Genomic DNA, 21,490 nt, shown 5'->3' on the forward strand with positions numbered 1-21,490 from the left:
AATGAACAATTAGGTCCATGGTTACACTGTCATTTTAAGAATTTGGGCCAAAAATTGAATTTGCCCCAAACTAACACCAATGGATCCCAATGCCATATAGATGCTGTGTTTGAAATGCTAGCGCTCTAGCTCCTAAATTAAGCAAGATATGGGCTATTTACAAAAACAAACAATTTGGTCCATGGTTAACACTGACATTTTTGCACTTGTACCCCTTCGATAGCTCAGTTGGTAGAGCGGAGGACTGTAGTGGCATAAACCAGTCATCCTTAGGTCGCTGGTTCATCTCCGGCTCGAAGGACACATTTTCAACATTGAACTGTTGAATTAATGAAGTTCACACCTATCTTTCACAAATATCAACAATTTGGTCCATGGTTACACTGTCATTTTAATAATTTGTGCCAAAAATGTAATTTGCCAGAAACTTACACCAATGGATCCCAGTGCCATATAGATGATGTGTTTGAAATTCTAGCGCTCTAGCTCCTAAATTAAGCAAGATATGGGCTTTTTACAAAAACAAACAATTTGGTCCATGGTTAACACTGACATTTTTGTACTAGTACCCCTTCGATAGCTCAGTTGGTAGAGCGGAGGACTGTAGTGGCATAAACCAGTCATCCTTATGTCGCTGGTTCAACTCCGGCTCGAAGGACACATTTTCAACAATGAACTGTTGAATTAATGAAGTTCACACTTATCTTTCACAAATATCAACAATTTGGTCCATGGTTACACTGTCATTTTAAGAATTTGGGCCAAAAATTTAATTTGCCACAAACTTACACCAATGGATACCAGTGCCATATAGATGCTGTGTTTGAAATTCTAGTACTCTAGTTCCTCAAATTTTGCAAGATATGGGCTATTTACAAAAATGAACAATTTGGTCCATGGTTACACTGTCATTTTAAGAATTTGGGCCAAAAATTGAATTTGCCCCAAACTAACACCAATGGATCCCAATGCCATATAGATGCTGTGTTTGAAATGCTAGCGCTCTAGCTCCTAAATTAAGCAAGATATGGGCTATTTACAAAAACAAACAATTTGGTCCATGGTTAACACTGACATTTTTGCACTAGTACCCCTTCGATAGCTCAGTTGGTAGAGCGGAGGACTGTAGTGGCATAAACCAGTCATCCTTAGGTCGCTGGTTCAACTCCGGCTCGAAGGACACATTTTCAACAATGAACTGTTGAATTAATGAAGTTCACACTTATCTTTCACAAATATCAACAATTTGGTCCATCGTTACACTGTCATTTTAAGAATTTGGGCCAAAAATTTAATTTGCCACAAACTTACACCAATGGATCCCAGTGCCATATAGATGCTGTGTTTGAAATTCTAGTACTCTAGTTCCAAAAATTTTGCAAGATATGGGCTATTTACAAAAATGAACAATTTGGTCCATGGTTACAATGTCATTTTAAGAATTTGGGCCAAAAATTAAATTTGCCACAAACGTACACCAATGGATCCCAATGCCATATAGATGCTGTGTTTGACATTCTAGCGCCCTAGCTCCTAAATTAAGCAAGATATGGGCTATTTACAAAAATGAACAATTTGGTCCATGGTTACACTGTCATTTTTGGAAATGGGCCAACAATTTAATTTGCCCCAAACTAACACCAATGGATCCCAATGCCATATAGATGATGTGTTTGAAATTCTAGCGCTCTAGCTCCTACATTAAGCAAGATATGGGCTTTTTACAAAAACAAACAATTTGGTCCATGGTTCACACTGACATATTGGCACTAGTACCCCTTCGATAGCTCAGTTGGTAGAGCGGAGGACTGTAGTGGCATAAACCAGTCATCCTTAGGTCGCTGGTTCAACTCCGGCTCGAAGGACACATTTTCAACAATGAACTGTTGAATTAATGAAGTTCACACTTATCTTTCACAAATATCAACAATTTGGTCCATGGTTACACTGTCATTTTAAGAATTTGGGCCAAAAATTTAATTTGCCACAAACTTACACCAATGGATCCCAGTGCCATATAGATGCTGTGTTTGAAATTCTAGTACTCTAGTTCCTAAAATTTTGCAAGATATGGGCTATTTACAAAAATGAACAATTTGGTCCATGGTTACAATGTCATTTTAAGAATTTGGGCCAAAAATTAAATTTGCCACAAACTAACACCAATGGATCCCAATGCCATATAGATGCTGTGTTTGACATTCTAGCGCCCTAGCTCCTAAATTAAGCAAGATATGGGCTATTTACAAAAATGAACAATTTGGTCCATGGTTACACTGTCATTTTTTGAAATGGGCCAACAATTTAATTTGCCCCAAACTAACACCAATGGATCCCAATGCCATATAGATGATGTGTTTGAAATTCTAGCGCTCTAGCTCCTAAATTAAGCAAGATATGGGCTTTTTACAAAAACAAACAATTTGGTCCATGGTTAACACTGACATTTTTGTACTAGTACCCCTTCGATAGCTCAGTTGGTAGAGCGGAGGACTGTAGTGGCATAAACCAGTCATCCTTATGTCGCTGGTTCAACTCCGGCTCGAAGGACACATTTTCAACAATGAACTGTTGAATTAATGAAGTTCACACTTATCTTTCACAAATATCAACAATTTGGTCCATGGTTACACTGTCATTTTAAGAATTTGTGCCAAAAATGTAATTTGCCAGAAACTTACACCAATGGATCCCAGTGCCATATAGATGCTGTGTTTGAAATTCTAGTACTCTAGTTCCTCAAATTTTGCAAGATATGGGCTATTTACAAAAATGAACAATTAGGTCCATGGTTACACTGTCATTTTAAGAATTTGGGCCAAAAATTGAATTTGCCCCAAACTAACACCAATGGATCCCAATGCCATATAGATGCTGTGTTTGAAATGCTAGCGCTCTAGCTCCTAAATTAAGCAAGATATGGGCTATTTACAAAAACAAACAATTTGGTCCATGGTTAACACTGACATTTTTGCACTAGTACCCCTTCGATAGCTCAGTTGGTAGAGCGGAGGACTGTAGTGGCATAAACCAGTCATCCTTAGGTCGCTGGTTCAACTCCGGCTCGAAGGACACATTTTCAACAATGAACTGTTGAATTAATGAAGTTCACACTTATCTTTCACAAATATCACGATTTGGTCCATGGTTACACTGTATTTTTAAGAATTTGGGCCAAAAATGTAATTTGCCCGAAACTAACACCAATGGATCCCAGTGCCATATAGATGATGTGTTTGAAATTCTAGCGCTCTAGCTCCTAAATTAAGCAAGATATGGGCTTTTTACAAAAACAAACAATTTGGTCCATGGTTAACACTGACATTTTTGCACTAGTACCCCTTCGATAGCTCAGTTGGTAGAGCGGAGGACTGTAGTGGCATAAACCAGTCATCCTTAGGTCGCTGGTTCAACTCCGGCTCGAAGGACACATTTTCAACAATGAACTGTTGAATTAATGAAGTTCACACTTATCTTTCACAAATATCAACAATTTGGTCCATGGTTACACTGTCATTTTAAGAATTTCAGCCAAAAATTTAATTCGTCACAAACTTACACAAATGGATTCAAGTGCCATATAGATGCTGTGTTTGAAATTCTAGTACTCTAGTTCCTAAAATTTTGCAAGACATGGGCTATTTACAAAAATGAACAATTTGGTTCATGGTTACACTGTCATTTTGGGAAATTGGGCCAAAAATTGAATTTGCCCCAAACTTACACCAATGGATCCCAATGCCATATAGATGCTGTGTTTGAAATGCTAGCGCACTAGCTCCTAAATTAAGCAAGATACCGGCTATTTACAAAAACACACAATTTGGTCAATTGCTTACACTGACATTTTGGGACTAGTACCCCTTCGATAGCTCAGTTGGTAGAGCGGAGGACTGTAGTGGCATAAACCAGTCATCCTTAGGTCGCTGGTTCAACTCCGGCTCGAAGGACACATTTTCAACAATGAACTGTTGAATTAATGAAGTTCACACTTATCTTTCACAAATATCAACAATTTGGTCCATGGTTACACTGTCATTTTAAGAATTTGGGCCAAAAATTTAATTTGCCACAAACTTACACCAATGGATCCCAGTGCCATATAGATGCTGTGTTTGAAATTCTAGTACTCTAGTTCCTAAAATTTTGCAAGATATGGGCTATTTACAAAAATGAACAATTTGGTCCATGGTTACAATGTCATTTTAAGAATTTGGGCCAAAAATTAAATTTGCCACAAACTAACACCAATGGATCCCAATGCCATATAGATGCTGTGTTTGACATTCTAGCGCCCTAGCTCCTAAATTAAGCAAGATATGGGCTATTTACAAAAATGAACAATTTGGTCCATGGTTACACTGTCATTTTTGGAAATGGGCCAACAATTTAATTTGCCCCAAACTAACACCAATGGATCCCAATGCCATATAGATGATGTGTTTGAAATTCTAGCGCTCTAGCTCCTAAATTAAGCAAGATATGGGCTTTTACAAAAACAAACAATTTGGTCCATGGCTTACATTGAACTTTTAGAACTAGTACCCCTTCGATAGCTCAGTTGGTAGAGCGGAGGACTGTAGTGGCATAAACCAGTCATCCTTAGGTCGCTGGTTCAACTCCGGCTCGAAGGACACATTTTCAACAATGAACTGTTGAATTAATGAAGTTCACACTTATCTTTCACAAATATCAACAATTTGGTCCATGGTTACACTGTCATTTTAAGAACTTCAGCCAAAAATTTAATTTGTCACAAACTTACACAAATGGATCCAAGTGCCATATAGATGCTGTGTTTGAAATTCTAGTACTCTAGTTCCTCAAATTTTGCAAGATATGGGCTATTTACAAAAATGAACAATTTGGTCCATGGTTACACTGTCATTTTTGGAAATTGGGCCAATAATTTAATTTGCCCCAAACTAACACCAATGGATCCCAATGCCATATAGATGATGTGTTTGAAATTCTAGCGCTCTAGCTCCTAAATTAAGCAAGATATGGGCTATTTACAAAAACAAACAATTTGGTCCATGGTTAACACTGACATTTTTGCACTAGTACCCCTTCGATAGCTCAGTTGGTAGAGCGGAGGACTGTAGTGGCATAAACCAGTCATCCTTAGGTCGCTGGTTCAACTCCGGCTCGAAGGACACATTTTCAACAATGAACTGTTGAATTAATGAAGTTCACACTTATCTTTCACAAATATCAACAATTTGGTCCATGGTTACACTGTCATTTTAAGAACTTCAGCCAAAAATTTAATTTGTCACAAACTTACACAAATAGATCCAAGTGCCATATAGATGCTGTGTTTGAAATTCTAGTACTCTAGTTCCTCAAATTTTGCAAGATATGGGCTATTTACAAAAATGAACAATTTGGTCCATGGTTACACTGTCATTTTTGGAAATTGGGCCAATAATTTAATTTGCCCCAAACTAACACCAATGGATCCCAATGCCATATAGATGATGTGTTTGAAATTCTAGCGCTCTAGCTCCTAAATTAAGCAAGATATGGGCTTTTTACAAAAACAAACAATTTGGTCCATGGTTAACACTGACATTTTTGCACTAGTACCCCTTCGATAGCTCAGTTGGTAGAGCGGAGGACTGTAGTGGAATAAACCAGTCATCCTTAGGTCGCTGGTTCAACTCCGCCTCGAAGGACACATTTTCAACAATGAACTGTTGAATTAATGAAGTTCACACTTATCTTTCACAAATATCAACAATTTGGTCCATGGTTACACTGTCATTTTAAGAATTTCAGCCAAAAATGTAATTCGTCACAAACTTACACAAATGGATTCAAGTGCCATATAGATGCTGTGTTTGAAATTCTAGTACTCTAGTTCCTAAAATTTTGCAAGATTTGGGCTATTTACAAAAATGAACAATTTGGTCCATGGTTACACTGTCATTTTGGGAAATTGGGCCAATAATTTAATTTGCCCCAAACTAACACCAATGGATCCCAATGCCATATAGATGCTGTGTTTGGAATTCTAGCGCTCTAGCTCCTAAATTAAGCAAGATATGGGCTATTTACAAAAATGAACAATTTGGTCCATGGTTACACTGTCATTTTGGGAATTTGGGCCAAAAATTTAATTTGCCCCAAGCTAACACCAATGGATCCCAATGCCATATAGATGCTGTGTTTGAAATGCTAGCGCTCTAGCTCCTAAATTAAGCAAGATATGGGTTTTTTACAAAAACACACAATTTGGTCCATCGTTAACACTGACATTTTGGAACTAGTACCCCTTCGATAGCTCAGTTGGTAGAGCGGAGGACTGTAGTGGCATAAACCAGTCATCCTTAGGTCACTGGTTCAACTCCCGCTCGAAGGACACATTTCAACAATGAACTGTTGAATTAATGAAGTTCACACTTATCTTTCACAAATATCAACAATTTGGTCCAAGGTTACGCTGTCATTTTAAGAATTTCAGCCAAAAATTTAATTCGTCACAAACTTACACAAATGGATCCAAGTGCCATATAGATGCTGTCTTTGAAATTCTAGTACTCTAGTTCCTAAAATTAAGCAAGATATGGGCTATTTACAAAAATGAACAATTTGGTCCATGGTTACACTGTCATTTTAAGAATTTGGGCCAAAAATTGAATTTGCCCCAAACTAACACCAATGGATCCCAATGCCATATAGATGCTGTGTTTGAAATGCTAGCGCTCTAGCTCCTAAATTAAGCAAGATATGGGCTATTTACAAAAACAAACAATTTGGTCCATGGCTTACATTGAACTTTTAGAGCTAGTACCCCTTCGATAGCTCAGTTGGTAGAGCGGAGGACTGTAGTGGCATAAACCAGTCATCCTTAGGTCGCTGGTTCAACTCCGGCTCGAAGGACACATTTTCAACAATGAACTGTTGAATTAATGAAGTTCACACTTATCTTTCACAAATATCAACAATTTGGTCCATCGTTACACTGTCATTTTAAGAATTTGGGCCAAAAATTTAATTTGCCACAAACTTACACCAATGGATCCCAGTGCCATATAGATGCTGTGTTTGAAATTCTAGTACTCTAGTTCCAAAAATTTTGCAAGATATGGGCTATTTACAAAAATGAACAATTTGGTCCATGGTTACAATGTCATTTTAAGAATTTGGGCCAAAAATTAAATTTGCCACAAACGTACACCAATGGATCCCAATGCCATATAGATGCTGTGTTTGACATTCTAGCGCCCTAGCTCCTAAATTAAGCAAGATATGGGCTATTTACAAAAATGAACAATTTGGTCCATGGTTACACTGTCATTTTTGGAAATGGGCCAACAATTTAATTTTCCCCAAACTAACACCAATGGATCCCAATGCCATATAGATGATGTGTTTGAAATTCTAGCGCTCTAGCTCCTACATTAAGCAAGATATGGGCTTTTTACAAAAACAAACAATTTGGTCCATGGTTCACACTGACATATTGGCACTAGTACCCCTTCGATAGCTCAGTTGGTAGAGCGGAGGACTGTAGTGGCATAAACCAGTCATCCTTAGGTCGCTGGTTCAACTCCGGCTCGAAGGACACATTTTCAACAATGAACTGTTGAATTAATGAAGTTCACACTTATCTTTCACAAATATCAACAATTTGGTCCATGGTTACACTGTCATTTTAAGAATTTGGGCCAAAAATTTAATTTGCCACAAACTTACACCAATGGATCCCAGTGCCATATAGATGCTGTGTTTGAAATTCTAGTACTCTAGTTCCTAAAATTTTGCAAGATATGGGCTATTTACAAAAATGAACAATTTGGTCCATGGTTACAATGTCATTTTAAGAATTTGGGCCAAAAATTAAATTTGCCACAAACTAACACCAATGGATCCCAATGCCATATAGATGCTGTGTTTGACATTCTAGCGCCCTAGCTCCTAAATTAAGCAAGATATGGGCTATTTACAAAAATGAACAATTTGGTCCATGGCTACACTGTCATTTTTGGAAATGGGCCAACAATTTAATTTGCCCCAAACTAACACCAATGGATCCCAATGCCATATAGATGATGTGTTTGAAATTCTAGCGCTCTAGCTCCTAAATTAAGCAAGATATGGGCTTTTTACAAAAACAAACAATTTGGTCCATGGTTAACACTGACATTTTTGTACTAGTACCCCTTCGATAGCTCAGTTGGTAGAGCGGAGGACTGTAGTGGCATAAACCAGTCATCCTTATGTCGCTGGTTCAACTCCGGCTCGAAGGACACATTTTCAACAATGAACTGTTGAATTAATGAAGTTCACACTTATCTTTCACAAATATCAACAATTTGGTCCATGGTTACACTGTCATTTTAAGAATTTGTGCCAAAAATGTAATTTGCCAGAAACTTACACCAATGGATCCCAGTGCCATATAGATGCTGTGTTTGAAATTCTAGTACTCTAGTTCCTCAAATTTTGCAAGATATGGGCTATTTACAAAAATGAACAATTAGGTCCATGGTTACACTGTCATTTTAAGAATTTGGGCCAAAAATTGAATTTGCCCCAAACTAACACCAATGGATCCCAATGCCATATAGATGCTGTGTTTGAAATGCTAGCGCTCTAGCTCCTAAATTAAGCAAGATATGGGCTATTTACAAAAACAAACAATTTGGTCCATGGTTAACACTGACATTTTTGCACTAGTACCCCTTCGATAGCTCAGTTGGTAGAGCGGAGGACTGTAGTGGCATAAACCAGTCATCCTTAGGTCGCTGGTTCAACTCCGGCTCGAAGGACACATTTTCAACAATGAACTGTTGAATTAATGAAGTTCACACTTATCTTTCACAAATATCACGATTTGGTCCATGGTTACACTGTATTTTTAAGAATTTGGGCCAAAAATGTAATTTGCCCGAAACTAACACCAATGGATCCCAGTGCCATATAGATGATGTGTTTGAAATTCTAGCGCTCTAGCTCCTAAATTAAGCAAGATATGGGCTTTTTACAAAAACAAACAATTTGGTCCATGGTTAACACTGACATTTTTGCACTAGTACCCCTTCGATAGCTCAGTTGGTAGAGCGGAGGACTGTAGTGGCATAAACCAGTCATCCTTAGGTCGCTGGTTCAACTCCGGCTCGAAGGACACATTTTCAACAATGAACTGTTGAATTAATGAAGTTCACACTTATCTTTCACAAATATCAACAATTTGGTCCATGGTTACACTGTCATTTTAAGAATTTCAGCCAAAAATTTAATTCGTCACAAACTTACACAAATGGATTCAAGTGCCATATAGATGCTGTGTTTGAAATTCTAGTACTCTAGTTCCTAAAATTTTGCAAGACATGGGCTATTTACAAAAATGAACAATTTGGTCCATGGTTACACTGTCATTTTGGGAAATTGGGCCAAAAATTGAATTTGCCCCAAACTTACACCAATGGATCCCAATGCCATATAGATGCTGTGTTTGAAATGCTAGCGCACTAGCTCCTAAATTAAGCAAGATACCGGCTATTTACAAAAACACACAATTTGGTCAATTGCTTACACTGACATTTTGGGACTAGTACCCCTTCGATAGCTCAGTTGGTAGAGCGGAGGACTGTAGTGGCATAAACCAGTCATCCTTAGGTCGCTGGTTCAACTCCGGCTCGAAGGACACATTTTCAACAATGAACTGTTGAATTAATGAAGTTCACACTTATCTTTCACAAATATCAACAATTTGGTCCATGGTTACACTGTCATTTTAAGAATTTGGGCCAAAAATTTAATTTGCCACAAACTTACACCAATGGATCCCAGTGCCATATAGATGCTGTGTTTGAAATTCTAGTACTCTAGTTCCTAAAATTTTGCAAGATATGGGCTATTTACAAAAATGAACAATTTGGTCCATGGTTACAATGTCATTTTAAGAATTTGGGCCAAAAATTAAATTTGCCACAAACTAACACCAATGGATCCCAATGCCATATAGATGCTGTGTTTGACATTCTAGCGCCCTAGCTCCTAAATTAAGCAAGATATGGGCTATTTACAAAAATGAACAATTTGGTCCATGGTTACACTGTCATTTTTGGAAATGGGCCAACAATTTAATTTGCCCCAAACTAACACCAATGGATCCCAATGCCATATAGATGATGTGTTTGAAATTCTAGCGCTCTAGCTCCTAAATTAAGCAAGATATGGGCTTTTTACAAAAACAAACAATTTGGTCCATGGCTTACATTGAACTTTTAGAACTAGTACCCCTTCGATAGCTCAGTTGGTAGAGCGGAGGACTGTAGTGGCATAAACCAGTCATCCTTAGGTCGCTGGTTCAACTCCGGCTCGAAGGACACATTTTCAACAATGAACTGTTGAATTAATGAAGTTCACACTTATCTTTCACAAATATCAACAATTTGGTCCATGGTTACACTGTCATTTTAAGAACTTCAGCCAAAAATTTAATTTGTCACAAACTTACACAAATGGATCCAAGTGCCATATAGATGCTGTGTTTGAAATTCTAGTACTCTAGTTCCTCAAATTTTGCAAGATATGGGCTATTTACAAAAATGAACAATTTGGTCCATGGTTACACTGTCATTTTTGGAAATTGGGCCAATAATTTAATTTGCCCCAAACTAACACCAATGGATCCCAATGCCATATAGATGATGTGTTTGAAATTCTAGCGCTCTAGCTCCTAAATTAAGCAAGATATGGGCTATTTACAAAAACAAACAATTTGGTCCATGGTTAACACTGACATTTTTGCACTAGTACCCCTTCGATAGCTCAGTTGGTAGAGCGGAGGACTGTAGTGGCATAAACCAGTCATCCTTAGGTCGCTGGTTCAACTCCGGCTCGAAGGACACATTTTCAACAATGAACTGTTGAATTAATGAAGTTCACACCTATCTTTCACAAATATCAACAATTTGGTCCATGGTTACACTGTCATTTTAAGAATTTGGGCCAAAAATTTAATTTGCCCCAAACTAACACCAATGGATCCAAATGCCATATAGATGCTGTGTTTGAAATGCTAGCGCTCTAGCTCCTAAATTAAGCAAGATATGGGTTTTTTACAAAAACAAACAATTTGGTCCATAGTTCACACTGACATTTTGGAACTAGTACCCCTTCGATAGCTCAGTTGGTAGAGCGGAGGACTGTAGTGGCATAAACCAGTCATCCTTAGGTCGCTGGTTCAACTCCGGCTCGAAGGACACATTTTCAACAATGAACTGTTGAATTAATGAAGTTCACACCTATCTTTCACAAATATCAACAATTTGGTCCATGGTTACACTGTCATTTTAAGAATTTGGGCCAAAAATTTAATTTGCCACAAACTTACACCAATGGATCCCAGTGCCATATAGATGCTGTGTTTGAAATTCTAGCGCTCTACCTCCTAAATTAAGCAAGATATGGGCTATTTACAAAAATGAACAATTTGGTCCATGGTTACACTGTCATTTTAAGAATTTGGGCCAAAAATTGAATTTGCCCCAAACTAACACCAATGGATCCCAATGCCATATAGATGCTGTGTTTTAAATGCTAGCGCTCTAGCTCCTAAATTAAGCAAGATATGGGCTTTTTACAAAAACACACAATTTGGTCCATGGCTTACGTTGAACCCATTATTACCCCTTTGATAGCTCAGTTGGTAGAGCGGAGGACTGTAGTGGCATAAACCAGTCATCCTTAGGTTTCAACTCCGGCTCGAAGGACACATTTTCAACAATGAACTGTTGAATTAATGAAGTTCACACCTATCTTTCACAAATATCAACAATTTGGTCCATGGTTACACTGTCATTTTAAGAATTTGGGCCAAAAATTTAATTTGCCACAAACTTACACCAATGGATCCCAGTGCCATATAGATGCTGTGTTTGAAATTCTAGCGCTCTACCTCCTAAATTAAGCAAGATATGGGCTATTTACAAAAATGAACAATTTGGTCCATGGTTACACTGTCATTTAAAGAATTTGGGCCAAAAATTTAATTTGCCCCAAACTAACACCAATGGATCCCAATGCCATATAGATGCTGTGTTTTAAATGCTAGCGCTCTAGCTCCTAAATTAAGCAAGATATGGGCTTTTTACAAAAACACACAATTTGGTCCATGGCTTACGTTGAACTTTTAGAACTAGTACCCCTTCGATAGCTCAGTTGGTAGAGCGGAGGACTGTAGTGGCATGAACCAGTTATCCTTAGGTCGCTGGTTCAACTCCGGCTCGAAGGACACATTTTCAACAATGAACTGTTGAATTAATGAAGTTCACACCTATCTTTCACAAATATCAACAATTTGGTCCATAGTTACACTGTCATTTTAAGAATTTGGGCCAAAAATTTAATTTGCCACAAACTTACACCAATGGATCCCAGTGCCATATAGATGCTGTGTTTGAAATTCTAGCGCTCTAGCTCCTAAATTAAGCAAGATATGGGCTATTTACAAAAATGAACAATTTGGTCCATGGTTACACTGTCATTTTGGGAATTTGGGCCAAAAATTTAATTTGCCCCAAACTAACACCAATGGATCCCAATGCCATATAAATCAAGCAAGATATGGGCTTTTTACAAAAACAAACAATTTGGTCCATGGTACACAGTGACATTTTTTAACTAGTACCCCTTCGATAGCTCAGTTGGTAGAGCGGAGGACTGTAGTGGCATAAACCAATCATCCTTAGGTTGCTGGTTCAATTCTGGCTCAAAGGACACATTTTCAACAATGAACTGTTGAATTAATGAAGTTTGTGTTTGGTAGATTATTTCTCTGTTGCAACAATGCTTCTTGGCAATGACTTTTATACCGTTGGAAAAGCCTGTTTAGTCCCCTTTTAAATGGTTTCCCATTTGTAAGGAACATGCATTTTTGGGATGAGCAGCACAGCTGAGTATGTGGGCTGCGCTTATGAAAAATTGGCCAAATCTTCTCTGCTCTTCAACAGCTTATTCTGCTGTTGCTATTTACTCTTTTTTGGTGGATTGGGTGATTGAAGTCTATCAGTAACAAGGAAGAAATAAGACATATTGGCAATTTTACAATTTTTTCATTTAACAAACAGTCAGGAGCCTCAGTAGCGTGTGGAAGAACCATACACAGCCACAACAGCCTGGCACCTGCTGGTCACCAGCCTGGTCACACACTGCTGATATCGAGATGAGATTCTGCAACCAGTGACAATCCCATATCTCCACAGTCTGGGATGGAACTCCATCCTCCAAGATGACAATGCTCACCCCCACAGAGCGGGATTTATCAGAGACTGGTTGAGGAGTGGAATGCCATCCCACAGCAGTGTCTGACCAGGCTGGTGACCAGCATGAGGAGGTGCCAGGCTGTTGTGGCTTTGTATGGTTTTTCCACACGCTACTGAGGCTCCTGACTGTTTGTTAAATGAATAAATTGTAAAAATTGCCAACATGTCTTGTTTCTTCCTTGTTACTGATACACTCCAATCATCCAATCCAGGAAACAACACCAAACAAGATATCAAATCAATAGCAACAGCAGAATAAGCTGTTTGGCATTGGCAGAGAAGATTTGGCAAATTTTTCATGAGCACAACCCACATACTCAGCTGTGCTGCTCATCCCACAAATGCAAGTTCCTTACAAATGGGGAACCATTTAAAGGGGGACTAAACAGGCTTTCCAACGGTATAAAATGTATTGCCAAGAAGCATTATTACAACAGAGAAATGGGCCGCATTACTGCACAAGGTCAACAGTGAAGAATGAAACAGGTCATAAGTTCGTCTCACGTAATGTAATGATAAGCCTCTGTCAATTTTCAGGAGATAATCCTGTTAGAGACAAAAGAAGGCACAAGATGATGTTAGTTTCTTAAATGTCCTAAAACAACGTCCTTAGATGTCATAACAGAAATGGAGGCCGGGTGTAGATGCACACTAAATGAGGCAGTAGTCGAGTAGTCGGCAGTAGTCGAGTGGGTAGAGCTTCCGCTTAAGAACCGGAGGGTTGCCGGTTCGAGTCCCTGCCGAGGTGCCCCTGAGCAAGGCACCGAACCCTCAATTGCTCCCCCCTCTGCGAAGGGTGGTAATATAATGTAATGTAAGTCGCTTTGGATAAAAGCGTCTGCCAAATGATCGTAATGTAATGTAATGTAATGTAAATGCGACATACAGGTCTTCGGGTCCAAATCGGGTAGTGACTGCAAACACTGGTATCGGTAGCAACTTGGAACGTCCACCTGTATAAGGTTACGTCAGTGATCAAGGTTCCTACCAGCTCAGCGGCTCGTCTCAGACATTACTTAAATTTGTCATCACACTCCTGCGATGAGACAGTCACTGTTTGAGTTCTCTACCTAAAAAGACCATTCTTAAATCAGATGGCCAATAACTGTGGAGGTAGCACAACTACAATTACATGACAAGCAGTCTGATACTGTTAAAATTCCAAGCAGGAAAGAATACTGAGGTCCCATCAGCCTGTGTAATATGGACATCTTTATGTAAATTCACAGCATTTTGAATGCAATTTGTAAAAAGATGAGCTGTTTTAAGTCATTGGAATTCAAAGAAATTGTGGGATGTGGCCCAGTAGGTAGAATCAATTCCGAGGCAGCTCGTTCCAACCCGATACATTTTAAGGATTGGAATAAGCCCAATTAATGGGAAATACAGGTGCAAATCTGTCCTTGTATCCTTTCATAACGATAGCAACATTTGAAATAACAGATCAACTACTCAACTGGATGTTGTAACTTCAAAAAGAAAACTTAACACAAACCATTCTTTTAGCCAAAACAATTTTATTAAGAGGAACAGGTTGGAGGGTGGAGTTACAGCAACAACATGAAGTAAATCCATCAAAGTTCATCTGGAACAAACCGCCAGATTTTGGCTGAGGCAGCTGTTGTCATTTTGGTGCAGATGATGCTGATATCAACCAGTCCACGCCCGCCCTCTCCTCTCCGTCAGTGGCAGGACAGCTAATGCTGCTTCCTCCTGAATGAGCACCCTGACATAGGAGCACAGATACAGTCAGACCACAGCACACAACACAATACACACTACTGCTACAGCTATTGTTCTATACAGTACTGGTGTGTGGCTCAGCAGTCCTACATGATGTGACTGACAACTCATTTATGCTCACCTCAGTGTATATTTACTACAAATACAAAGTGACTAATAGAGCACTAATGAAAAACATGACATCACTCCAATAAATGTTTGTTCTCAGCCTTCGAAAGGGGGGAGCCATCGATCTAGCTCAACCCTTCTGCAAACCGAGGTCGATCTGGCACTGGAATGAGACTGGAAGACCACAAAGGAGGTAATCCAGTCACTTAGCAGTGCGGCACCTAACTCCAAATTATATGAAGAATTTACAAATGCATCACCTTTGGCAAGTGTGAAACACTAGATTAACTCTACTGGTAAAATGTGCATCTATAGTTCAGTCAAAACAAAACCCATACTGAAGATCAGAGGCACAGTGGAGATGGATTGAGGCCACCATGCCCACAACATCACCAGAATTACTTTATACATAGAGAATTGTTTGTGAAGTTCTGTCTCAACAAAATGTATGCAGATGGACTGAACTACAGCGTGTGTGTGTGAGAGAGAGACTGTGGGGTAACACTGACCCTCTGTGAGACGCGCTTTGCCTCCAGTGGGCTGACACAGGACTGTGGAGCATCCGACACACAGCACGACCGTCTGAGCGTGGCTGAACACCGTCGTGATCTTGTAGCATCCTGACAAAAAAAACAAAACAAGAATTAACCAAAGTAAACAACACCTGACAAAAGGCATCAGTGTGTGTGGAGTGTTTGTACCTGGACATTTCACATCCATAAAGTAAGAGTTGGGACTCTGAACAAGACGCTTCTTCTTGTGCCTCCTCTTCTCCTCCTCAGGGGACGGGTGCAACAAGTCTTTTGCAAGCTACACAAAAAGAAAGACAACGATTAAGACAACAAACCAACAAAATGTTTGAAAATATCTGTAAACTTGGGATAGTCAGGAATAAACCAAAAGCAATTGCTTAAGCTCTATATTACGATTTCAATGAAAATGGAATTGAACATGAATTAATTCCAAAACTTAAGGTTGATATTGTCGGTGAACCCTGAGCATGTACACCTGAATGTCTCCGGTCTCTGTAGTTTAGCGGGCCAAGTGCCGCTGCTCGGGTGGCCTTCATTTTGTAACTACGCATTGTTGAATCGCAGGCCGTTGTTGGAAAACTATAATGTACATGTTTAACTGCGGGGTATCAACCTTGTGAGATAAATTATAGTTGTAAGATTGGACCGGGTTTAACCGTAAGCTTCAGAGATGTGAAGCCGTTTTGGTTTGTCTATTCACAGGCTCCATGTTTGCCGTGTGCGCGCGGCCATCTTGAGCCCCCAACGCGCTCGCAGTTAGCTCAAATGTGCGAGATAATGCGGCTAAAACTGGAACAAAAACTCGACCAAAACCCCTACAACCGACACCATCCGAATCGGTATTTTCTAACGAGAAGATCGAGCTACGTTGCAAGTGTCAAGGCCTAGGATAAATACTCAAAATGCCATTTTACAGTACTCGGCGGATACTCACTGGCATGTTGGCGAGGAAATAGCCGTTGCCGAAAAGGAGGCATTACCGGAAGCGAGGGGTTCATATTGGTGGTTCCTTTGAGTAAGAACCGGATGTGATGACTGCGACACCACACGGTAGACATGTTGGTGAGGTCAGGACTCCGCCATGTTTAACCATGTACCACAAATGTGAAACTTAATTTTATCTTGTTGATTTATAAGAGCAACAGTACTGTTTATGCGCAAGAATTGTTGCGTTATACCGAACTTGCGTCTCGTCAATATAAACTGCATAATCACATTTTAAATCTTTTCTTTAACCTACAAAATTATTTTCATTTATTTGATATTTGATAGTAGCTGTCGGTCAAAACATGTCCCTTGGGTTATATAAAATTAGCATTAGTAGAAGTGTATTCACAGAATTGTATTGTATTTCAGTTAATGGAACCTGTTTACGTCTTGTTAAGACTTTTGTTGTATTTAGTCGACTAGGCTGTATGAACAAATGACTGCCTTTGGTCACAATATTGTATCCATACGTTACTGGATTATACGTTAGTGAAAAGAACAACTAAACCAACTTCAATAATTGTGGGTCTAACCAAAGCCATGTCCCATCACATGTTGTTGAATTAAACGGCAGTACCAACATTTCGCCAGGGGATAGTGCTCTAGATCTATATTTTCATGCTTGAGGACAAAGGTAGTATGTACAATTTTAACAAAATCCCGCTACGCCGAATGTTACCCACACATACTAATATATCTTATTTGCAATTTAAATTCGACCTGCTTTCAAAAAATATATAGGAGAAAAGCAAAATACTACACACGACCCAGTAGGACCTTTGAAAGTTGCTCTTAGCTCCGAAAATGTGTCTGATGTCCAAAAACCAAAGACATTTAACAACTTTCTGCACTCCTTTATGTGCCAGGATCAGAACATCGTGAACAACTGTCTCATATTCAAACAGTCATCAGCTCATGTGACACGCACTCAATATGACATATTGCTGAATGCAGTTTATATTTTACACTGAATATTGTGCTCAGCAGATTTTAATTTTGCTCAGCTCTTTTTATTGTGATTTTAGTTTAGTGCTACATTTATTCTTAGCTTCTAAACTATAGACTGTAAACAAATATTTTCATTACTGTAAATGAAAAACAAAATAAACAGTGAATCATAATTGTGAAAACATGGATATCATGATTGTGTGTCTACGCTCCTTGTTGCTCCGGTTCTGTCTGTGCTAAAGTGATTTTGTTGAGTGGATCTCTGAGTGTCATCAATTCTTGTATCTTCACATATGACTCACAGTCAGGAGGGAAGTGGTTCCTCTGAGAGAGAGACAAGAAAACACAAAATCAGCTTCTGTTCACGTACATTAGGCGCTTTGTCTATTCATTGTCCATAACTTTACAATGTAACAGCTTTTAGAGCAAATGTACACAAAGCAAGCTGTGATAGACTGAAGTTGAGATCTTGTGAAACCCACCTGCAGAGAGAGGCGGAGCAGACCTCCTCCCTCTGCCTGCATCTGCAGCGATGAAAGGAACAGAGGCAGCGGCCCCTCTGTTATTCGGTTTCCTACAACAAAAACACACAACCAGGTGCATTCCTCAAGCTGCTTCATGATTCTTCAGTTAGTGATTTCCTGCCCAGAAGAAATGTTCAGTCAATCACTGACCGGCCAGATTGAGGGAGGCGAGGGTCGCGTTTCCTGTCAGGATGACTTGGCCGTCCCGGTGCTTCACTGAATCCTCCAGCAGGGGGTTCACAACCTTCAACAACCTCACCACCTGGAGTCAAAGAAGAAGAAAACGAGCGCCAAACCTCAGCATGGGTTTGGTTCACATTCACTGAAAACACACTTTTGGCTTGAGATGGAACAAACCTCAATCTGCGGCGCGCTCCCCTTTTCCAGCAGAATTATTGCAGAAAAAATAATGTGAAAGTTAATGGATTGAAGGAATATTTTGGGGTCAAAATACAGACACATCTGCTCTTTGCTACCTCCTGCCCAGTAGCGGATGGTTGTTTGTCTTTGGTCGCCGACTTGCCACCTTTTTTTGGTGGCGCCTTTGCAGGAGCTATAGGAGAGATTTGAAGAGACGACGATGAACAGAGAAACGCCACGATGCTCTGAGAACAATACAAGTCAATATCTATGACAGAGTTATTACGTTTCTTTGCAGTTGGCTTTGCGCTCCCCTTCTTGGGTGCAGCCTTCTCTTCTTTTTTAGGCGCGTCCTGAAAGTGAATAGACGCCAAGATCACAAGGTAGCCATTGCAATTACGTCATACGTTTAACTTTTGCCCTCTGTTTATGCTTCTTTTGAGCACGTTACCTTGGTTTTGGCATTGCCTTTGTTGGCGCCCTTGGTGGTGCTCATGGAGGAGATGCTGGCGGCTGACAGACCTCGATCGACAGCGTCTTCAGCATCGTCCTCCAGAGGTTCCTGCAATGATGGAGAGTTTACATGTGCTCAAAACGTTCTGTTTGAGTCTTAGACCGTCTCTAGACCGTTTAGGGTTAAACTAATGTTAGACAGGGATCAAAATATAGCTGGTCTCCACACTTACACACTCTCCTCTTCCCAAAAGCAGCCTCCTCCTTCTCACTACTTCCTCATGGGTTAATGCAAACTGACCAAGAATCTGAAAATAGAAGTGATGATGGTTGGAAGATGAATTAATTGACGTAATATAATGTAAAAATCAAATAAACTCCTGATTTGCATGCTTTATGTCTCAGTCTATAATGTAAATGAATACCGTGGCAAGTTGAGAAGCCCCCGAGTTTCCAATGTGATTGTTGGACAATGAGAGAAAGCACAAAGCACGATTCAAGCGCAGGCCCTGCATGAGAGACAGAACAGGATGAAGACAATAACACCTCAGCTGTCTCATGGGGAACATGAGGGAATATGGACTGGGCTCTGCCTTATACCTTTGCGATATGTGCAGCACCCGCATCACCAATACGGTTGAACGCTAGATTGAGAGACATGAGGGTTTTGTTGGCAGATCTAATTGTGGAAAGAGCCGAGCCAATCAGACCCGCTCCCTCGTCCCCAATCCCGTTATTTCGCAGGGACAAGAACCTGACGCTTGATCAGAGAAGACACAGATATGATGATGAGATGTGTGTGTGTGTGTGTAAAGATGTGTGTGTGTGTAAAGTAACACATACACTCAAGGGAGTGTATGTGTTACTTTATTATATGTGAAATATATGACTGCTTGCTCACTCACGGGCTGTGAGCAGACAGGAGGAAGTGGTAACCGAGCTCTGGAAGTGGGTTTCCCTCCAGCGTCACACTCCTGGCACAAACAGAAGGAGAGCTGATTAAAGCACTGCCATTGTTTGATAACTCCTAATCATTTATGGAGTTTATGCATTTTTCCTCCATCCACCATCCCAGATTCATTCACCTAATGGTAGCATTTGTCATACAAGGAGCTCCCTGTAATGGTTAGAGGAACAACAGAATGATAAAGTCCTCACCTCAGGTTGGAGCACAGAGTTATTGTGTTTTTGAGGGAGATCACCATCTGATCCGTCAGTCCAGCCTGCCAAAACCTGCAGCACAGAGGACGTTAAGTAAGCGAGAACAAAGCTGTGACAGTGTTCACAGAGACAAGAGTGTATTTCATGACTTACTTGAGGAGCTGCAGCCTACTCAAGGAGGGAAGCAACCTGTTTAACGCTGTAGCAAACTGCTCCTTTAGCTTCCATCCTGCAAATTCATGGAAAATTTGATGGTTTGTTTTCGAAAAGTCGATCATGGTTGTAGAGAATTTTCAGCTGTGTTTCGTTCTTACCAGAAACCTCCATGGTCCTGGCACTTTGTGGGTCTTCGCTCTCCAGCTCTACATAGAGACATGGCTCAGACCACACAGGTGCAGTACTCTCTGGTCTCCGAATAACCTCTGAAGTAGCATGTAACATCATATTATGAAGTCGTGGATAAGAGATGTTAAATTCTACACAGTTCAGGTAATTACTGCACCCAGAAACATCAGCAGTACAAATTCTGTAAAGAGTATTTAATGGTCTCCACTCGTTTACCTGCATCCCCTTCATCTGTCTCACAGGCGTCTTCACCTGGGAGGGGCGCTGGCTGCTTGGTGTGGACAGGCGGGATATTTTTCACACCCAGTAGAGCACAAAGCTCAGGGAAGTCTGTCTCCACACACCCCACGCACTGGTAATCATCTAGTGAATTAGTGGAGTCAGAGCAATCACCAATCATAAGACGTCAGATCTCGCAAGTGTGAGAATAAACAAAGAGAATAACTTAAACGGGAACGCGCGCAGAAATGAGAACGCGCTCATAATTGATAGTAGCGCTCTCATATTAATATACTCTCTGACGGTAGCGCCCTCGTATTAGAGATAGCTATATGACGTCATACAGACACACATCCACTGTCATCGGGGAGCAATTGGACCTTTAATAGGACTTACCGAAGGTCCGAGCGTTCGATGGGACAACTGGACTCGAGCCTGACAACAACAGAAAGGCCAGAGTTCATTTCCACTCAATAATGTCTGAAAATGAAGTTAAGGCTAAAATATAGCAAATCTTAAAATCCATTACTCGTTCACTCTTAAACTGTTGGGTAGCAAAATATTCATTCACCAATAGGGGGCGACAAACGCAGTTAAATGTTTCTACAGGATTCAATGGTTAACGTTGCTTCAGAATAAGGTGCTGACCTCACCTGAAGCTTTAAGTTTCGTGGCCTCCTCCTTGGATGCGGTATTTCCTGCATCCTTCTTCTCTCTGACTTTCCTTTTAGACATCGCTGTATCCTACACGTCACCGTCACACTCTCCAATAAAGCCACCTGTTGTGGCTTCGGTGATTTCAGCAAAACATCCGGATCTTGTGTAGGAG

At 40.0% G+C, this 21,490-nt stretch overlaps 2 protein-coding genes and 24 non-coding genes across 26 annotated transcripts; 23 read left to right on the forward strand and 3 right to left on the reverse strand.

Annotated features, from left to right (window-relative positions):
- Nucleotides 1-213: 213 nt before the first annotated feature.
- trnay-gua (transfer RNA tyrosine (anticodon GUA)) lies at nucleotides 214-301 on the forward strand. Its single transcript is given in 2 exon segments — nucleotides 214-250; nucleotides 266-301. It is a non-coding gene; the product is annotated as a tRNA-Tyr (tRNA).
- Nucleotides 302-570: 269 nt separating this feature from the next.
- trnay-gua (transfer RNA tyrosine (anticodon GUA)) lies at nucleotides 571-658 on the forward strand. The gene is given in 2 exon segments: nucleotides 571-607; nucleotides 623-658. It is a non-coding gene; the product is annotated as a tRNA-Tyr (tRNA).
- A 434-nt stretch (nucleotides 659-1,092) lies between these two features.
- On the forward strand, nucleotides 1,093-1,180 carry trnay-gua (transfer RNA tyrosine (anticodon GUA)). The gene is given in 2 exon segments: nucleotides 1,093-1,129; nucleotides 1,145-1,180. It is a non-coding gene; the product is annotated as a tRNA-Tyr (tRNA).
- Nucleotides 1,181-1,777: 597 nt separating this feature from the next.
- Nucleotides 1,778-1,865, forward strand: trnay-gua (transfer RNA tyrosine (anticodon GUA)). Its single transcript is given in 2 exon segments — nucleotides 1,778-1,814; nucleotides 1,830-1,865. It is a non-coding gene; the product is annotated as a tRNA-Tyr (tRNA).
- A 597-nt stretch (nucleotides 1,866-2,462) lies between these two features.
- trnay-gua (transfer RNA tyrosine (anticodon GUA)) lies at nucleotides 2,463-2,550 on the forward strand. The gene is given in 2 exon segments: nucleotides 2,463-2,499; nucleotides 2,515-2,550. It is a non-coding gene; the product is annotated as a tRNA-Tyr (tRNA).
- A 434-nt stretch (nucleotides 2,551-2,984) lies between these two features.
- trnay-gua (transfer RNA tyrosine (anticodon GUA)) lies at nucleotides 2,985-3,072 on the forward strand. The gene is given in 2 exon segments: nucleotides 2,985-3,021; nucleotides 3,037-3,072. It is a non-coding gene; the product is annotated as a tRNA-Tyr (tRNA).
- Nucleotides 3,073-3,340: 268 nt separating this feature from the next.
- Nucleotides 3,341-3,428, forward strand: trnay-gua (transfer RNA tyrosine (anticodon GUA)). The gene is given in 2 exon segments: nucleotides 3,341-3,377; nucleotides 3,393-3,428. It is a non-coding gene; the product is annotated as a tRNA-Tyr (tRNA).
- Nucleotides 3,429-3,862: 434 nt separating this feature from the next.
- trnay-gua (transfer RNA tyrosine (anticodon GUA)) lies at nucleotides 3,863-3,950 on the forward strand. The gene is given in 2 exon segments: nucleotides 3,863-3,899; nucleotides 3,915-3,950. It is a non-coding gene; the product is annotated as a tRNA-Tyr (tRNA).
- A 596-nt stretch (nucleotides 3,951-4,546) lies between these two features.
- Nucleotides 4,547-4,634, forward strand: trnay-gua (transfer RNA tyrosine (anticodon GUA)). The gene is given in 2 exon segments: nucleotides 4,547-4,583; nucleotides 4,599-4,634. It is a non-coding gene; the product is annotated as a tRNA-Tyr (tRNA).
- A 434-nt stretch (nucleotides 4,635-5,068) lies between these two features.
- On the forward strand, nucleotides 5,069-5,156 carry trnay-gua (transfer RNA tyrosine (anticodon GUA)). Its single transcript is given in 2 exon segments — nucleotides 5,069-5,105; nucleotides 5,121-5,156. It is a non-coding gene; the product is annotated as a tRNA-Tyr (tRNA).
- A 434-nt stretch (nucleotides 5,157-5,590) lies between these two features.
- trnay-gua (transfer RNA tyrosine (anticodon GUA)) lies at nucleotides 5,591-5,678 on the forward strand. Its single transcript is given in 2 exon segments — nucleotides 5,591-5,627; nucleotides 5,643-5,678. It is a non-coding gene; the product is annotated as a tRNA-Tyr (tRNA).
- A 598-nt stretch (nucleotides 5,679-6,276) lies between these two features.
- On the forward strand, nucleotides 6,277-6,364 carry trnay-gua (transfer RNA tyrosine (anticodon GUA)). The gene is given in 2 exon segments: nucleotides 6,277-6,313; nucleotides 6,329-6,364. It is a non-coding gene; the product is annotated as a tRNA-Tyr (tRNA).
- Nucleotides 6,365-6,797: 433 nt separating this feature from the next.
- On the forward strand, nucleotides 6,798-6,885 carry trnay-gua (transfer RNA tyrosine (anticodon GUA)). Its single transcript is given in 2 exon segments — nucleotides 6,798-6,834; nucleotides 6,850-6,885. It is a non-coding gene; the product is annotated as a tRNA-Tyr (tRNA).
- Nucleotides 6,886-7,482: 597 nt separating this feature from the next.
- trnay-gua (transfer RNA tyrosine (anticodon GUA)) lies at nucleotides 7,483-7,570 on the forward strand. The gene is given in 2 exon segments: nucleotides 7,483-7,519; nucleotides 7,535-7,570. It is a non-coding gene; the product is annotated as a tRNA-Tyr (tRNA).
- Nucleotides 7,571-8,167: 597 nt separating this feature from the next.
- trnay-gua (transfer RNA tyrosine (anticodon GUA)) lies at nucleotides 8,168-8,255 on the forward strand. The gene is given in 2 exon segments: nucleotides 8,168-8,204; nucleotides 8,220-8,255. It is a non-coding gene; the product is annotated as a tRNA-Tyr (tRNA).
- A 434-nt stretch (nucleotides 8,256-8,689) lies between these two features.
- On the forward strand, nucleotides 8,690-8,777 carry trnay-gua (transfer RNA tyrosine (anticodon GUA)). Its single transcript is given in 2 exon segments — nucleotides 8,690-8,726; nucleotides 8,742-8,777. It is a non-coding gene; the product is annotated as a tRNA-Tyr (tRNA).
- A 268-nt stretch (nucleotides 8,778-9,045) lies between these two features.
- On the forward strand, nucleotides 9,046-9,133 carry trnay-gua (transfer RNA tyrosine (anticodon GUA)). Its single transcript is given in 2 exon segments — nucleotides 9,046-9,082; nucleotides 9,098-9,133. It is a non-coding gene; the product is annotated as a tRNA-Tyr (tRNA).
- Nucleotides 9,134-9,567: 434 nt separating this feature from the next.
- Nucleotides 9,568-9,655, forward strand: trnay-gua (transfer RNA tyrosine (anticodon GUA)). The gene is given in 2 exon segments: nucleotides 9,568-9,604; nucleotides 9,620-9,655. It is a non-coding gene; the product is annotated as a tRNA-Tyr (tRNA).
- A 597-nt stretch (nucleotides 9,656-10,252) lies between these two features.
- Nucleotides 10,253-10,340, forward strand: trnay-gua (transfer RNA tyrosine (anticodon GUA)). Its single transcript is given in 2 exon segments — nucleotides 10,253-10,289; nucleotides 10,305-10,340. It is a non-coding gene; the product is annotated as a tRNA-Tyr (tRNA).
- A 434-nt stretch (nucleotides 10,341-10,774) lies between these two features.
- trnay-gua (transfer RNA tyrosine (anticodon GUA)) lies at nucleotides 10,775-10,862 on the forward strand. The gene is given in 2 exon segments: nucleotides 10,775-10,811; nucleotides 10,827-10,862. It is a non-coding gene; the product is annotated as a tRNA-Tyr (tRNA).
- Nucleotides 10,863-11,131: 269 nt separating this feature from the next.
- Nucleotides 11,132-11,219, forward strand: trnay-gua (transfer RNA tyrosine (anticodon GUA)). Its single transcript is given in 2 exon segments — nucleotides 11,132-11,168; nucleotides 11,184-11,219. It is a non-coding gene; the product is annotated as a tRNA-Tyr (tRNA).
- Nucleotides 11,220-12,162: 943 nt separating this feature from the next.
- Nucleotides 12,163-12,250, forward strand: trnay-gua (transfer RNA tyrosine (anticodon GUA)). Its single transcript is given in 2 exon segments — nucleotides 12,163-12,199; nucleotides 12,215-12,250. It is a non-coding gene; the product is annotated as a tRNA-Tyr (tRNA).
- A 397-nt stretch (nucleotides 12,251-12,647) lies between these two features.
- Nucleotides 12,648-12,735, forward strand: trnay-gua (transfer RNA tyrosine (anticodon GUA)). Its single transcript is given in 2 exon segments — nucleotides 12,648-12,684; nucleotides 12,700-12,735. It is a non-coding gene; the product is annotated as a tRNA-Tyr (tRNA).
- Nucleotides 12,736-14,777: 2,042 nt separating this feature from the next.
- Nucleotides 14,778-16,661, reverse strand: rps27.1 (ribosomal protein S27, isoform 1). The gene is made up of 4 exons (XM_076139600.1): nucleotides 16,599-16,661; nucleotides 15,833-15,941; nucleotides 15,641-15,751; nucleotides 14,778-15,006 (listed from the first exon to the last, which is right to left on the reverse strand). The coding sequence occupies exons 1-4, from the start codon at nucleotides 16,602-16,604 to the stop codon at nucleotides 14,978-14,980; spliced, it is 255 nt and encodes an 84-aa protein (XP_075995715.1). The 5' UTR covers nucleotides 16,605-16,661; the 3' UTR covers nucleotides 14,778-14,977.
- On the reverse strand, nucleotides 15,220-15,349 carry LOC142989925 (small nucleolar RNA SNORA35). The gene has a single exon (XR_012960723.1). It is a non-coding gene; the product is annotated as a small nucleolar RNA SNORA35 (small nucleolar RNA).
- A 1,142-nt stretch (nucleotides 16,662-17,803) lies between the features above and the next one.
- On the reverse strand, nucleotides 17,804-21,396 carry lrrc71 (leucine rich repeat containing 71). Its single transcript, XM_076139484.1, has 16 exons — nucleotides 21,315-21,396; nucleotides 21,058-21,096; nucleotides 20,659-20,805; nucleotides 20,412-20,519; nucleotides 20,251-20,326; nucleotides 20,095-20,169; nucleotides 19,842-19,910; nucleotides 19,537-19,696; nucleotides 19,362-19,445; nucleotides 19,188-19,244; nucleotides 18,935-19,045; nucleotides 18,770-18,836; nucleotides 18,600-18,676; nucleotides 18,274-18,385; nucleotides 18,082-18,173; nucleotides 17,804-17,923 (listed from the first exon to the last, which is right to left on the reverse strand). Exons 1-16 carry the CDS (start codon nucleotides 21,394-21,396, stop codon nucleotides 17,804-17,806), a joined length of 1,476 nt encoding a protein of 491 aa, XP_075995599.1.
- Nucleotides 21,397-21,490: the final 94 nt, after the last annotated feature.

The sequence above is a fragment of the Genypterus blacodes genome, unplaced genomic scaffold (genome assembly GCF_046128005.1).
Source record: "Genypterus blacodes isolate CSIRO-AG114 ecotype Tasmania unplaced genomic scaffold, CSIRO-AGI_Gbla_v1 ptg000438l_1, whole genome shotgun sequence".
In the NCBI taxonomy this organism is placed as follows: Eukaryota; Metazoa; Chordata; class Actinopteri; order Ophidiiformes; family Ophidiidae; genus Genypterus; species Genypterus blacodes.